At 60.2% G+C, this 13,234-nt stretch overlaps 2 protein-coding genes; one reads left to right on the top strand and one right to left on the bottom strand.

Moving 5' to 3' along the window:
- Positions 1-1,404: 1,404 nt before the first annotated feature.
- Positions 1,405-3,023, top strand: CHC_T00008957001 (Sel1-repeat containing protein). XM_005717750.1 is given in 2 exon segments: positions 1,405-2,361; positions 2,362-3,023. 1 exon segment carries the CDS (start codon positions 1,405-1,407, stop codon positions 2,359-2,361), a length of 957 nt encoding a protein of 318 aa, XP_005717807.1. The 3' UTR covers positions 2,362-3,023.
- A 7,124-nt stretch (positions 3,024-10,147) lies between these two features.
- Positions 10,148-12,694, bottom strand: CHC_T00000057001 (hypothetical protein). The gene is made up of 4 exons (XM_005717749.1): positions 12,407-12,694; positions 12,125-12,304; positions 11,169-12,031; positions 10,148-11,045 (listed from the first exon to the last, which is right to left on the bottom strand). Exons 1-4 carry the CDS (start codon positions 12,692-12,694, stop codon positions 10,148-10,150), a joined length of 2,229 nt encoding a protein of 742 aa, XP_005717806.1.
- Positions 12,695-13,234: the final 540 nt, after the last annotated feature.

Below are 13,234 nucleotides of genomic sequence, written 5' to 3'. Positions count from 1 at the left end.
GATGCGGGACGGGGCGGACGGCGTAGCTGCGGACGCAAATCGAGCTGCGCGTTCGTGTGAGATGGACATCGAAGAAGCCACAAACGTGGAGGCTTTAGCCACACCTGCGGCGTTGGAGCATGTCAGATCGGGCGGCAGTGGGCGGTACGAGCGGTGAGCGCGAGAGGCGGGAGGGGTAAACGGGAAGGAAGGGTGGGGCGGCAACAGGGGGGGAAGAAGGGGGAGGGGGGACGACGGTGGGGTGGGCGTTGGGGGTGGGCGATGCGGCAGTGCTTGTTTTCAATGGTGTTCAACAGGAAAAGTCGGCTTACTGTAACTAGTGTAAGGCGGCTAAACATTGCGTAAAGTGCTTTCTATTCGGTTCTAAAACTTCAGAAAAATAGAAAACGTGCGCATCAAAGTTGAAAAGAAATAAAATTCGAAGCTTTTTATGTTATGATACTCGGCAGATCCCCACTCGCTGCACGAAACATCAACGTGTCATCGAGGGGCGCATGCACGGCGGCAACGTAAACATGTGAACTCTGCGCTACTCTTCACTCTCGGTATAGTAGTGAACAAGGGCAGGTGGTGAATGTTTGGCGGGGTCGCGCCGTTTGTGAGCATACTGAAGCCATGTCCTACTTGTCCGAAGAAGCGCCGCAGAGTATGGAAGAAGCTTCCGGGATCGCCGCCGAACAGAATCAACCGGCGGGTTCTCAGCAAGATGATGGAGAGGCCATGTTCAAGCGAGGCAACATGCTGAGGGACGGCGGCGACGGAGTTGAGAAGGACGCCGCACGAGCCGTTAAGCTATACGAGAGCGCGATTGAGGAACACGATCATGTCGGCGCGATGGTGGGACTCGGCAATCTACTGACAGAGGGCGCGGAAGGGGTCAGCATCAATGCACAGCGCGCTGTGAGGCTGTATGAACGCGCGGTGCGGCAATACGATGATGCGGACGCAATGGTGAAACTCGGAAAACTGCTGGTGAAGGGGGCAGAAGGAGTGGAAACGGACGCAGTACGGGCTGTGGAGTTGTATGAAAACGCAATAGACAAACATGAAAATGTTCGGGCGATGGTGAAGCTTGGATTCCTGCTGGAGGAGGGTGCAGAGGGAGTGGAGAGAAATTTGGGTCGGGCTGTCGAGCTGTACGAGCGTGCGATCGAAAAATCTCATGATTGCGACGCGATGTTCAACCTAGCAGATTTATTGAGCGAGGGAGGGGACGGGGTGGCACAAAATTCAGCGCGGGCTGTGGAGCTGTACGAGGATGCAATTAAGGAGCACGACGATGTCGACGCCATGGTGAATCTCGGTTGCTTGCTGCAGACGGGCGCAGAGGGAGTGGAGAGAAATGTGAGTCGAGCTGTCGAGTTGTACGAACGTGCGATCGAGAAATCTCAGGATTGCAACGCGATGTCCAACCTAGCAGGTTTGTTGCGCGACGGGGGGGACGGGGTGGCACAGAATTCAGCACGGGCTGTGGAGCTGTACGAGGACGCGATTAAGGAGCACGATCATGTTAAGGCGATGGTGGGTCTTGGAGTCCTGCTGGAGAGGGGTGCAGAGGGGGTGGAGAGAAATGTGAGTCGGGCCGTCGAGTTGTACGAGCGCGCGATCGACAGAAGTGGTGATGTCAGTGCCATTTACTATCTCGGACTCCTGCTGGACGATGGGGCGGAGGGAGTAGAGAGAAACGTGGTTCGGGCCATCGGATTGTTCGAGCGCGCGATCCAGGAAGGGCATCATGGCGGCGCTATGTGCAAACTCGCATTCGTGATGATGAATGGAAGGGAGGGTGTTCTGCTTGATGAAGTCCGAGCTGCGAAACTCTTTGAGCGCGCGATCCTGGAGCACGGTGATGTGCACGCGATGACAGGGCTGGGCCTGCTATTATCCCTTGGCGCGGCGGGAGTGGAGAAGAATGTAGTTCGCGCAATAGAATTGTACGAACGCGCGATCGACGAGGCCCAGGATGCCCTTGCTATGGTCGGACTGGCGCTCCTACTGCGGGACGACAGACACGGGGTGCCGAATGCAGCGCGAGCTGTAAAGCTACTTGAGCGCGCGGTTGAAGAGCACGACTACGTCCAGGCCATGGTGCATCTCGGCAACATGCTAGTACAAGGCACGGGGGGAGTGCGGACGAACGCGGCTCGTGCGGCGCGATTGTACGAGCGTGCGATCGAGAAGCGCCATGACCGCGACGCTATGCTTAAACTGGCTTGCCTGCTGCGGGACGGAGCAGACGGGGTTGCGAGGGATGCAGCACGAGCAACGAGGCTGTTCCAAGCCGGGATGAACGGGCGCGACGGAGGCGGAGCGGTGGAGATTCTCGAGGGACTGGTGCAGGACGCAACCGAGCGGCGCTGAGTCCAGGACGGGGCAGACGGGGCCGGTGCATGGCATCCAACAATCTGAAAGGGGAGGAGGCGGTGGACGACTGCGCGGGTGACTTGTTGGCCGACGTTGCGGGGATCGGCGACGTGGGCACGCCTTTGAAGGAGGGAGGGGATGGCATCCTTGGTGTCACGCAGACGGCTGCACAAGGGTTCCGTTTCGGTATGTAGAAAATCTCGTTGATCGCTATCATGCCCTCCAGAGTAATGCCCTCAAGAGTAATGGCTTTGGCAATGGTGCCGTGGGGAGGTACGATGAGCGGCGACGCTGAAGAGGAATGCAAGGCTTGGACATGAAGACATGGGACTGCTAGTGCAATGTACTCTTGTCACAGCTGCGCCCCACTCGACAGCGTCCTGGCCTCAGGGGTTGTCTGGGTCTTGGAGCAAGGCGGGATGACGGCGGAGAGACGAGCGGAGAGACGAGCGGAGAGACGAGCAACGTCTGGGATCAGGGGATGCTGCAGCCTCTGCGCCACGTATCCAAGTGTACACGTAGCATTGGCCCCTGTTGAATTCCACTGAAATCTGTCTGCTGTAATGCGGCGGTTGGCTGAAACAGATCTTCGGGAAATGACAGTAGAATGCGCACCAACTTAGATTTAATTGATAATTACTAAAACGTCAAGCGAAGGATTACAGTGAAGGTGAGGGTCTGGTTAACAAAGGTGGGGCGACCGGGTCGCCATCGACACCGTTATCCCCAAAGACTCCGCGCACAAACACTATCTCTGACCTACGCATGCGCGCGGTCAGCCCCATTACTCGCGTCATCACAACCAACACAACAGCTTGCCCGCATTGGGCGTTGGCGCGGGCAGTGCGGCAGTGCTCCCTTTCTTTTTTGAGGCTAGTTTACAAGCCGAGCATAGAAACATTAGAGTATACGCTAGCGCTTGTGAGAAATAAATATGAGCAACTCTTCAGCAATTGGTTGCTGAAGAGTTAGACGGAAATTGATAAACTCACGAAAAATTTCCTCGTATACGCACGCCAGCCTCATGAGTATGACGGGAGTAATACACTGCAGGCCTCAACACTTTATCGCCCGCACGAGTCGATGCCAGTCATAATCACCAACTACATGATGAAACAAACAGACTTTACTCTAGCGGCGTGCCGTATTAGAGCTTTATCTCCGTCTGTGGCTACAGGTGGTATTTGGAGGCGGCGCAGGGCAGCCTCGCGATCGGCATTTTCATCTTCTGCCGTTTTGATGCATCTCACCGGACTATCCAATCCCCATATCTCATCCTGCACCTCGTCTGCACGGCTAAAGTGCACCGTCGCCGACTTCCGCGTCGCCTACGCAGGCACCACTCTCCCGCCGCTGCCGTCCCTGTTCAATCGCTCCTGCGCCCGTCCCGGCACCAGAAACCACGACGTACAGCGAGGCGATGTGCGTCATGGCCGCAGGCGAGCGCCGCGGCGGGGGCAGGGGTGTCGTAGCGGGCGGCGCACGCGTCTAGGGGGGTTGGGTACTCGGCGAGGTGGGAGGCGAGGGGGCGGATGCTTGTGGTGCGAGATGAGACGGTGGGGGACTCGGCGCGCGATGCGGACGTCGTGATGGGCTTGGTGCTCGGCGTGCGCGGTGACACGGAAGTGGGCGTTGAGGGCGGCCTGGGAGAGCGAGGAGGGCGCGGCGGAGGGCAGGAGGGCGCGGGAGAGGGCGTAGGAGCAGGCGAAGCACCAGTCAGACGGGAGGGAGAGGTTTGCGCGGGTGAGGTGGGCGTGCAGGAAGGCGGCGTCGAAGGGGCCGTTGTGCGCGACGAGGAGCGGGGTCCGGCCGGGCAGGGTCACCGACTCGATGAAGGAGCGCAGTGCGGGGACGACGGCGTTGAAGGGAGGGACGAACGTGACCGGAGGTGGCAGGGGCGGATGTAGGTGGAAAAGTGCGAGGCGGGAGGGCTTGGCGGGGGAATCGTGCTCCAGAACGGCTACGGCGCGCCACCATGACGAGCTTGCCGCGCTCGCCGCCGCCTGCGCCCGCCCGGCCTCCGCGCAACGCGCCGTCGCCCACCTCCTCCTCCTCGGCGGCCACCCACTTGCACCGCAGCCCCCCACCCTCGCCTCGCGCGTCTGCCGCGTAGCACGCCACCTCCACCATCGCCCGTTCGTCCCGCTTTTTGCAGGAGCCCTCACAGACGCCCTTGCACAACCACCCCCGCCCCCGCCTGGACCTTCCTCGCGCGGCGGCCAATCGCCACCGCACACCCCGCGCCGAAAGACCCGGCGGAGGAGGGGGCGAGGTCGCCACAGACGGCGGAGGCAGATTGCTTGCGTGTGAGGTCGCAATGATCACAAATGTGAAGTTCCCGCGATTTGGCAAGACATCTGTCCTCAAATACTTTCTCACTGCTCTTCACGAACTAGTGGATATGGGGAATGTGGAGCTGACATCAATTGCAGAATTCTGCAAAAGAATTTACAGTGTAATGTCTTTTGCTCACAAGTGCTGAAATCATTTCTCATTTTTGCAGGCGTACAACTCACTAATAAGCATTTTTCTCTAAGCTAAATTTATACCAGCAGCATACAGGGGGATCTGGGAAAACTCGATATTTGGCAATACAAGTTCCAAACAAACGATACTCTACGGCAACCTATTTCTAAACATGTTGAGCTCTTTTATACTTCAGTAAACTCCTCAGTATCAGCCACTACACCGTACTCATCCACTGCCGCAGCCTTTAGGTCAACGTACAGCATTTTGGTCCCACCTCCCTCCCTGAAAGATAGGTTGCTTTTCGAAACTACCTGCGTGATTACCTCGAACGGTAAAGATATCCTCGCAATAGACTCCACAGCATCAGAACTCCTCTTCCGGAGTTCGCTTAAAGCTGACTCGAATCCTATAACTGAGGGATGGTAGGGCATAAACCCACTGCTCGGATTAGATAGTTTCCAGCGATGCATAACTAAAACATCTGCAAGAGGCTTCGGCCATCGTACAGCATGTTGTAAAAAATGCCCCCCATCTACCACTGTAATAGTAAAATCACCAGAGCCGACTCCAGATGGCAAGATAATCGCCACACACAAACGCTTAATCAATGTAAATCTTTCAATCCACCTAGAGATCATGAACAATGGCTTAAAGACTAGTTCTCCCGCAGTCAGCTCCGCGCCAGCGCCAGTATTCACTTCTTCCTCTTCACTCTCGTCATCGTCATCCACAAATACGGTCGACGCCCGTCGTTTACAGGCAGAACCGGGCCCGTCTGTGGCACTATAACATCGGTCAAGGGCCACACTGTCGCGAGATTCATCTGCCTCAACGCCTTTACAATACAGAAAAATTAGTTTGACAAATGAATGTTAAACATATCAATCATAAATCACATGTAAATGTCACACTCCCAGTCAGGCTTACCTCTCGTGATTGGCTTGCTTCCAAATTCTATACGCATGGCGTTGTAGCAGGTACGAAAATTTCCCAGCTTGTGTTTTTGGAATACCGCATTTGATTCCCGAACAGCTTTCAGTGACTCACCTCCGATGACCTCCCCCTTCTCAAACTTCGAACGCAGCATGCGCACAGCCAGTGACTTCTTGGTCAAACGTCCGACAGAAACCATGATCCCTGAGCTCGTAAGAGAGGGTGCGGCGTGAGGAAAAAATACAGACTTCGGTTAGAATGGGGTGCTGTTTTGGTAAGTTGAAAACAATGAGAGCGAGAGAATGTTGAGGGAGAGAAGTCTCAAGTTTGTAGTTAGATGACGTTTACTTATAAAGGGTAAAACTATTGCATCGCATTGACAAATCCAACATAGCATCCCGGAGGAAACCCCGGCATCCCAACTCGCGGCAAAGCTGCTGTACCGTGTGGGATAACTCCTCTCCGCCCTGGGTTGGGTGAGAGGCGGAGACTTTAGCGAGGGAGCACGCGGCGCGGACGCAACGCGCCAATTGAACCGATCGGACGAGCTCGCGAAAAGAGAGTGGCTCACTGGCCGGTTACGCGCAGTCGCCCCGTGGTGCGTGAACAGGAGCGACCAGTAACGGGTTAGAAGCCAGCGCGCGCGACAGACAACCGAAAACGGACGTACGTAGGCCCAAAAGGGACGGGGGCGAGCTTGCCCCCGTTTACTGGTGGGGACGGGTGCCAGGTCTCAACCCCGCAGAGGGACGCCTCGGACACCTGTCCCAGTACAGTAGTACAGTACCTGCCGCCTAGTGCGTGCCGGGTACAGTACACAATTAAAAAACTAGCGCCATAATTGCTACTACGGCACGGACGCTGCTACTACACGTGTGCACTACTGTACACGCGTGTTGCTTACAGACTACCGCACGGACGACACGTGTGCTAACGCGCACACGTAACACGCGTAGACTACCGCTCGGACGACACGTGCATTACTGTACACGTACGCCAGATTACGACCGCTCGGCATGCGCGCGCGCTCGCTACATGTGGGCACAGCCGCCCACGTGTATACCGTATACGGCCGTCCGATGACCTCCGCGCGCTCGCGCCGGTCATTATACTACAGACCTCCCCCCTTAGCTTTCGCTACGTCCCCGTAGTGACCCTCTACTCGAGCGCGCGGGTCCGTTCCGGACGTTTCCTTCTATTGCGTACGATGCGGGAACAGAAGCCCCTCCGTGTGGACGATCATGCCCCCTGGCTCGTCAGCGAGCTAGCGGTATATAACGCCGCGAGTTCGTCCGATTCGAAGAGCGCGTCTTCCGATTCTCCCCACGCGATCCACACTGACCCCCCAATTCTTCCCAATCACTCCCCTGCGAACTCAGAAACCTCCTCCGACAGCGACGACGACATCCCCCTACAGCGGCTCTTCAACCAACCGATGGACGGTCATCGCGACACTCCGGCTGTACGCGCGTACAGGCAGCCGTTGAGCCCGCCTCGGGCTCCGGCAGCGACGCCGGTCGGTCCCACCTTCCAACCGCGGCGACGCCTTCGCGACGGCCTGCAACCGTCCACTGGAGTGGCGGGGCCCGCGCAAGCGCCAATTGATTCGCCCGTACCGGTTGCTTCGCCACCGCTGGGCGCCTAAACAACACAGTCCTCGCCGCTGCCCCTCGCGGGCGTGGCTCCAAGAATGGTCCAGGCGGACCCGGGGCTCCCCGTGGAGCTGCCGCCGCCTCCCATGTCGCCGCTGCCCGCTGCGAGCACGCCGCTCACAAGGGCCGCTTCCGAGGCGCCGTACGCGGCGCCGGCGCCGTCGAGTAGCGTAGCGCTTGAGCCGGCCGGACGGGGAGCGACAACATCGCTGGGGCGGGTATTCACCGCCCCGAGTACCCCGGGCTGGCTGCGCAGCGGCGTCGGTTCCGTACGGTCGCTGTGGCCCGGGTCCTCGATGGACCACCGCCGCCGGCGCGCTCGCCGACGCGCTGCGGGCCGCAAGCCTCCGCTTACGGTCGAGGAGTACGTTCAGCGGAACTTGCTGGACGCGGCGAGGTTCGCGGCCATTCCGATGGTGCGCGCGATCAAGACTCCGTCCGGACGCGGTGCCGTGGCGCAAGAGAACCGCGCCAGCGCGTGGAAGGCGCGGTGGCGTCACGCTCCGTGTCGGACGCCGGCCGCGGCGGGCAGTGACTTGCTTTACGTCCGCTGCGAGGGCGAGGAAAAGTACCACATCTCGCTGCTGAACCTCTTCGGTCGGTATCGCCGCTACGAGGGCCTCGCGCCCGACGTTCGCTTGGTGGCCTTTCCGCGGCCTTTCGACAGCTGGTACAGCGTTGCGAACCGAGCGCGGTGGGGTGAGGACGCAGCGCGCGAGAGTCGGCTGCGCTGGCGCCGGGTGGACGATTTCTTCCACATGTGGCACAGCGCCGAGTTTTTCTCGGTGCCCAGCGCCGCGCGGCGTGACCTGTACCCCGCGCTCCCGCCGAACTGGTCGACGTTCGAGGCGCCGGAGTACCTGTGGGTACCGACGCCGAGCGTCATGGCGTACGTGGCGGCGCATTGGTTGCCGCTCGGCCGATCGGAATCCGCGGAAAAGGAGCGAACGAGCGTCTTGGTGCACGCGATCATGCTTTCCGAATGGGCGGTCTTGGCTTTCCTGTGCTTCTTGCACGCCGCTCGCGAGGGACTGCCGTTCTTCACGAAGTGTCCCGACCCGCGGCTGATCGCGCGGCGCGAGGAACCGTTCGGTGAGCGCGGCCTGCTCTTCCGCCTCTCGGCGGGGCTCATCGATTTAATCCGCTCGGTCGGTATCGCGGAGATCCTCGAGGGTACGGCGTTTGACGCGGCGTACGCGACGCAGCTGTTGGCCTTCACCGAGGGTATGGATTGGAGCGGCCGGCCGGACTTCGCGTGGTTCAGCTGGAACCAGCGGTGTACCCTACCGATGCTCGCCGGAGCCGAGGCAGAGACCGGTGCCGATGGTGGCAGCGCGGCCCCCGGTCCAGCGGACGCGACCGTCGCGGTCGACGTGGACGGCGCAGTCGACACGGTCGACGCGGGTGACACGGGCGGCTTGCTTGCCGATGCCGATGTCGCGCCGCCGCGCGATGCAGGAACCGGTGCGGTGAGGAGCGTCGTCGAGACCGCGGTACCGGCCCGCGGCGGATCCGCTCGCGTGGCCTCGATCCAGAGCGACTCACCGAAGGGGTTAAGAGAACCCCCCGGTGTCGTGGGAATTTCGGCCCCCACCTCAAGCCCCCCACACATCAGCGTGGTGACCGGTACCGAAGGCTATCATCGTCCCGTTCCGATGCCGCCTCCTCCCGCTCCACAACCGTCCGGCCGGTCTTCCCCGGAGCGCCTCCGTGAGGAGGCCGCGTTCACTGCCCTGCAGTACGCTTGCTCCTTCGAGGGGGCAACAGTTCCTTCGTCGGTTGAGCAGGCGCTGCTGCAGGCGCGCGAGTGGATGCACCAAGCCAAGCAGCTGGAGACGACCGTCGCGGCGCTCCAAGAGGCCTCCACCGCGGCGGAGCGTGAGCGCGTCGAGCATCACGAGAAGCTCCCCGGCGTGAAGGACATCCTCGCGGTCGTCAGCCAACGTCTCGCGGCGCCGCCGATGCCTGCCGCTACGGTCGGGGCCTCGCGCTCCGCGCCCGAAGATGCCGCGGCGGCTCCGCCGGCTAAGCGCACGCGTCGTTCTTGAGCCCCGACCCGTTGGTCGCCCGCTTTCGCGTAGCCCATTAGGGGCTTCGCCCACAGTAAACAGAGCCGATTAGCGGTGTTCCTTGCCTTTTCCTTTTGGCGCGTGCGGGCGGCAGTGCACGACGCGTGCGAGCGAGGTCGTCCTGACGGTTCGGCCATGCGAGGCCGGAAGGAGCGCTACGCGAGCGCGCTTGTCCGTCCTTGGCGCGTACGCCAATATCGGTCGATGAAAGGTTGCGGGAGCCCCTCGGAGGGCTCGTAGGTATCGTCGGAAGCGGCGTACCCGTACCAGCGAACCTTGTACTCGATGCCGCCGCGGGTCATACGGTGTCCGACGATGCGGTCAACGACGTATTCTGCGCGGGGCGTTGTGGCTTGTGCGTCCGATGCGGATGGAATGGCCGAGGTGACAGTGTCCCCCGGCCCGCGTGGCATTTTTGTGACGCGGTCGATGCTCACGCGGTTCTCCACACCGTCCTGCTCGATGAGGACCGTGGTGTCCGTAGCGGAGCGCACGCAAAACGGCCCCTCTGTCCTTGGTAGAAGTTTGACAGAGAGCTCGTCCGTTCCGGTCGTACCTTGCGCACGCGTGCGTCGCTCGACGCTTGTCAACGGGCGGGGCGGGCGATCAACGTAGACAAAATCGCCCGCCACAACGACCGGACGGAAGCGGACCTTCTTGTCAAAATCTTCCTTGTACCGCTTTTGCGATGCGCATAATTTCGTCCGGGCGCGGTCGAGAGCGTCGCGAAGCTTGCGCAGCGTGGCGCGCTTGTACTGCACCGGGGTTCGCCGGTCCTCTCGATGGGTCCCCGCGTCCTGTGGCACAGTACCGGGGAGAATCAAACCGGACGGTGGCCGCGTTAACACCAGGTCGAACGGAGTCGTCTCCGTCGACCGGTGGACCTGCGTATTGTACGCAAAGGTCAGCGGCTGCACTTAGTCGTCCCAATCGCGCTGGTGCTCCTCCACGTAGTGCCGGAGGCGTTGCACCAGCGTGATTGAACCGTTCGGTCTGCCCATTCGACTGGGGGTGGTAGGCTGTCGTGAGATAATGCCGCACCCCCAGGAGGGCGCATACCGCGTCGAAGAATTTCGCAGCGAATTGGGGGCCATTGTCGGTTATTACGTAGCGCGGCGCTCCGTAAACGTAGACCCAGTTGTCTAAAAACGCGTTTGCGACGACCGAAGCGGTTGTGGTCCGGAGCGGGATACTGCGCGTTAGCTTGGAGAACCGGTCGGTAATTACCAACACGTGTTGGTTTCCGTGCGCGGTCTTGGGCAGGGGCCCCAGGAGGTCCATCGCGACAAACTCCAAGGGGCCCGCCGCGGGGAACAGCTTGAGATCCTTTTGGTTCTTGACAAGCGTCCCGCGGGTCGCAGCACACGAGGTGCAATTCCGTACGGTCGAAAACGCGTCGCTGGCCATGTGTGGCCAGTAGTACTCCCTGCGAATGGTGTAGTACATACGCGTCGCTCCCGGGTGACCTGCCAACCTCGGATGGTGTGCCAGGTACAGTACCCGGGGGCGCAACCGAGTCGGTACCACGCGCTGCAGGGTTCCGTCCAGCGGGGACGTCCTCACGAGAAATCCGTAACGGTCGATGTCGAACTTCGAGTTCGGCGTCCCGACGGTTTCCGCGGCGAAGCGACAGAAGGCGTCCTCAGCTTGTTCGCGTAGAAATTCCTCAACCGAGAGGGACGCAGCGTCGCGTTCCTCGGGAGTTATCGCGAGCGCGTGACAACCGTCCGGACGGTCTTGCGGTGGGTCCCAGTGCACATTGTCCAAGAGGGCCTCGCTGCCCTCATCGTACTGGACCGCGAAGCACGGGACCTCATCATCGACCGGTTCGGTGTCTTCTCTATCAGTACGTAAGCGCGATTCGCCGTCCGCGAGTTGGTGCTTGACGCCTGGGCGGTACTGTACCTCGTAGTCGTACTCCGCCAAGCGCAGGCGCCAGCGAGCGAGCCGACCGGAACTGTCCGCTAAATTGAGGACCCAGCGTAGGGCCTCGTGATCCGTGCGGAGGTTGAACGCGCTTCCGTATAGGTACGGCCGTAGGGTGAGGATGCTCCACACTACGGCCAAGCATTCTTTTTCGGTAGTCGTATAATTGCGCTCCGCGTCGGTCAACGCGCGGCTCCAGTATCCAATCGGTCGAGCACCTCCATCGGGTTGCTCCTGTAGAAGGGCGCAACCCACTTGGTGTCCGCACGCGTCGGTGTCCAGCGTATATTTCCGTCCGTAGCGGGGCAGCGCGAGGATTGGCGGCGACACGAGGCGCCGCTTCAATTCCTCAAACGCCGCGTATTCCGCATCGGTTAAGATCTCGAACTCGTAGGCCTGATTCTTGCCGGTCTTCTTATTCAGCGGCGCGGCGATCTTCGCGAATCCTTGCACAAACCGTCGGTACACGTTGCACATCCCGAGAAAGGATCGCAGTTCCGTTTGGTTCGTAGGCGCGCGCGCGCGCTCGATCGCAATGACGTTGCGTCGCTCCACCTCCAACCGTCCCGGACGAATGACGTGCCCGAGATAGGTTACGGAGGTGTCGAAAAACGCGCACTTCGCCAATTTTAGCGACACGCCCGCGGTATGTAGAAGCCGTAGTACCTCGCGCACGTGTGCCATATGTTCCGTAACGGTTCGAGAGTAGACGATGACGTCATCGAGGTAGACCAGCGCGGTCTCCCATTTCACGCGGGACAGGATGATGTCGACCGCTCGTTGAAATGTCGCGGGCGCGTTTTTGAGACCGAACGGCATGCGTAGGAAGCGGTAGAGGCCCGAATGCGACGCGAACGTAGTTTTGTCGCGGTCCTCCTCGGCGATCTCCACCTGCCAATACCCCCTATTACAGTCTAGCGTGGTAAAGACAGTGGCATCGCCGAGCGAGTCGATTCATTCGTCCATGCGCGGTAGTGGGTAGGAGTCGCGAACCGTAACGGCGTTTAGCTTGCGGTAGTCCACACAGAACCGCATGGTCCCGTCCTTTTTAGGGACGAAGACCACGGGGCTCGCCCACTTGGCCGATGTCGGTTCGATGACTCCCGCGCGCAGCATGCGGTCGATTTCCTTCTTCTCCTTCTCGCGTGCGATGGGTCCGGCTCGGTAGGGTGCTTGGTAGATCGGCTTCGCACCGGGCTTCAGCTCGATGCGATGCTTCGTAGCATCAATCTTACCCAAGTGGCCGGACCACATGTCCTTGAACTCGGACAGCATGTCCATAATTTCCGACTGGACGGTACTGTCGTCTGCACCAATATGGACGTCTTCTTCCCACGAGCGGGTCTTCTCCGCGTCCGTATCGGTCCGCTCATCCGCGTTAGCGGGATTGCCACTGTGGGCGTCGTCCGTTTCCGGTTCTTCGCGTCGTGCGCCTCCTCCCGTAGCGGTGGTGGATTTAATTCTGCCATCGTCCGTAACGGGTCCTTCTCGTCGCGCACATTCCCCCGCGGGTGGGGAATTAATCCTGCCTTCGTCCGTAGCGGATTCTTTGCGACGCGCGTATCCTTCCGTAGCAGTGGAGGATTGTCTTCTGCCATCGTCCGTAACTGGTTGTTCGCGTCGCGCCTGTTCCTCCGTAGCAGTCGAGGAATTATTTTTGTTCCCTCCCCCTTCCTTAGCGTCGGCCTCTCCGGGGACCGGCACGCCAAGTGTCAGGATGTGTGTGGGGGATGGTGTAGCATAAACACCCCCAACGGAGAGGGGTGTATGCACAGTTCGACGTAGACCCCGTCCGAACGGGAAGACGGGGGTGAAGCGGGA

The sequence above is a fragment of the Chondrus crispus genome, genomic scaffold (assembly GCF_000350225.1).
Source record: "Chondrus crispus Stackhouse genomic scaffold, scaffold_351, whole genome shotgun sequence".
In the NCBI taxonomy this organism is placed as follows: Eukaryota; Rhodophyta; class Florideophyceae; order Gigartinales; family Gigartinaceae; genus Chondrus; species Chondrus crispus.
This window is presented reverse-complemented; position numbering and strand designations above follow the sequence as displayed.

What these genes read in the sequence shown, in the direction of transcription:
- CHC_T00008957001 (XM_005717750.1), top strand. Translation starts at nt 1,405, where the DNA reads ATGTCCAACCTAGCAGGTTTGTTGCGCGACGGGGGGGACGGGGTGGCA.
- CHC_T00000057001 (XM_005717749.1), bottom strand. Translation starts at nt 12,694, where the DNA reads ATGGACATGCTGTCCGAGTTCAAGGACATGTGGTCCGGCCACTTGGGT. An exon ending in GCAAGCTAAACGCCGTTACG is followed by an intron (nt 12,305 to 12,406) that starts GTTCGCGACTCC and finishes GGGTATTGGCAG; the next exon opens with GTGGAGATCGCCGAGGAGGA. An exon ending in CCCGAGGAACGCGACGCTGC is followed by an intron (nt 11,046 to 11,168) that starts GTCCCTCTCGGT and finishes ATTTCTCGTGAG; the next exon opens with GACGTCCCCGCTGGACGGAA.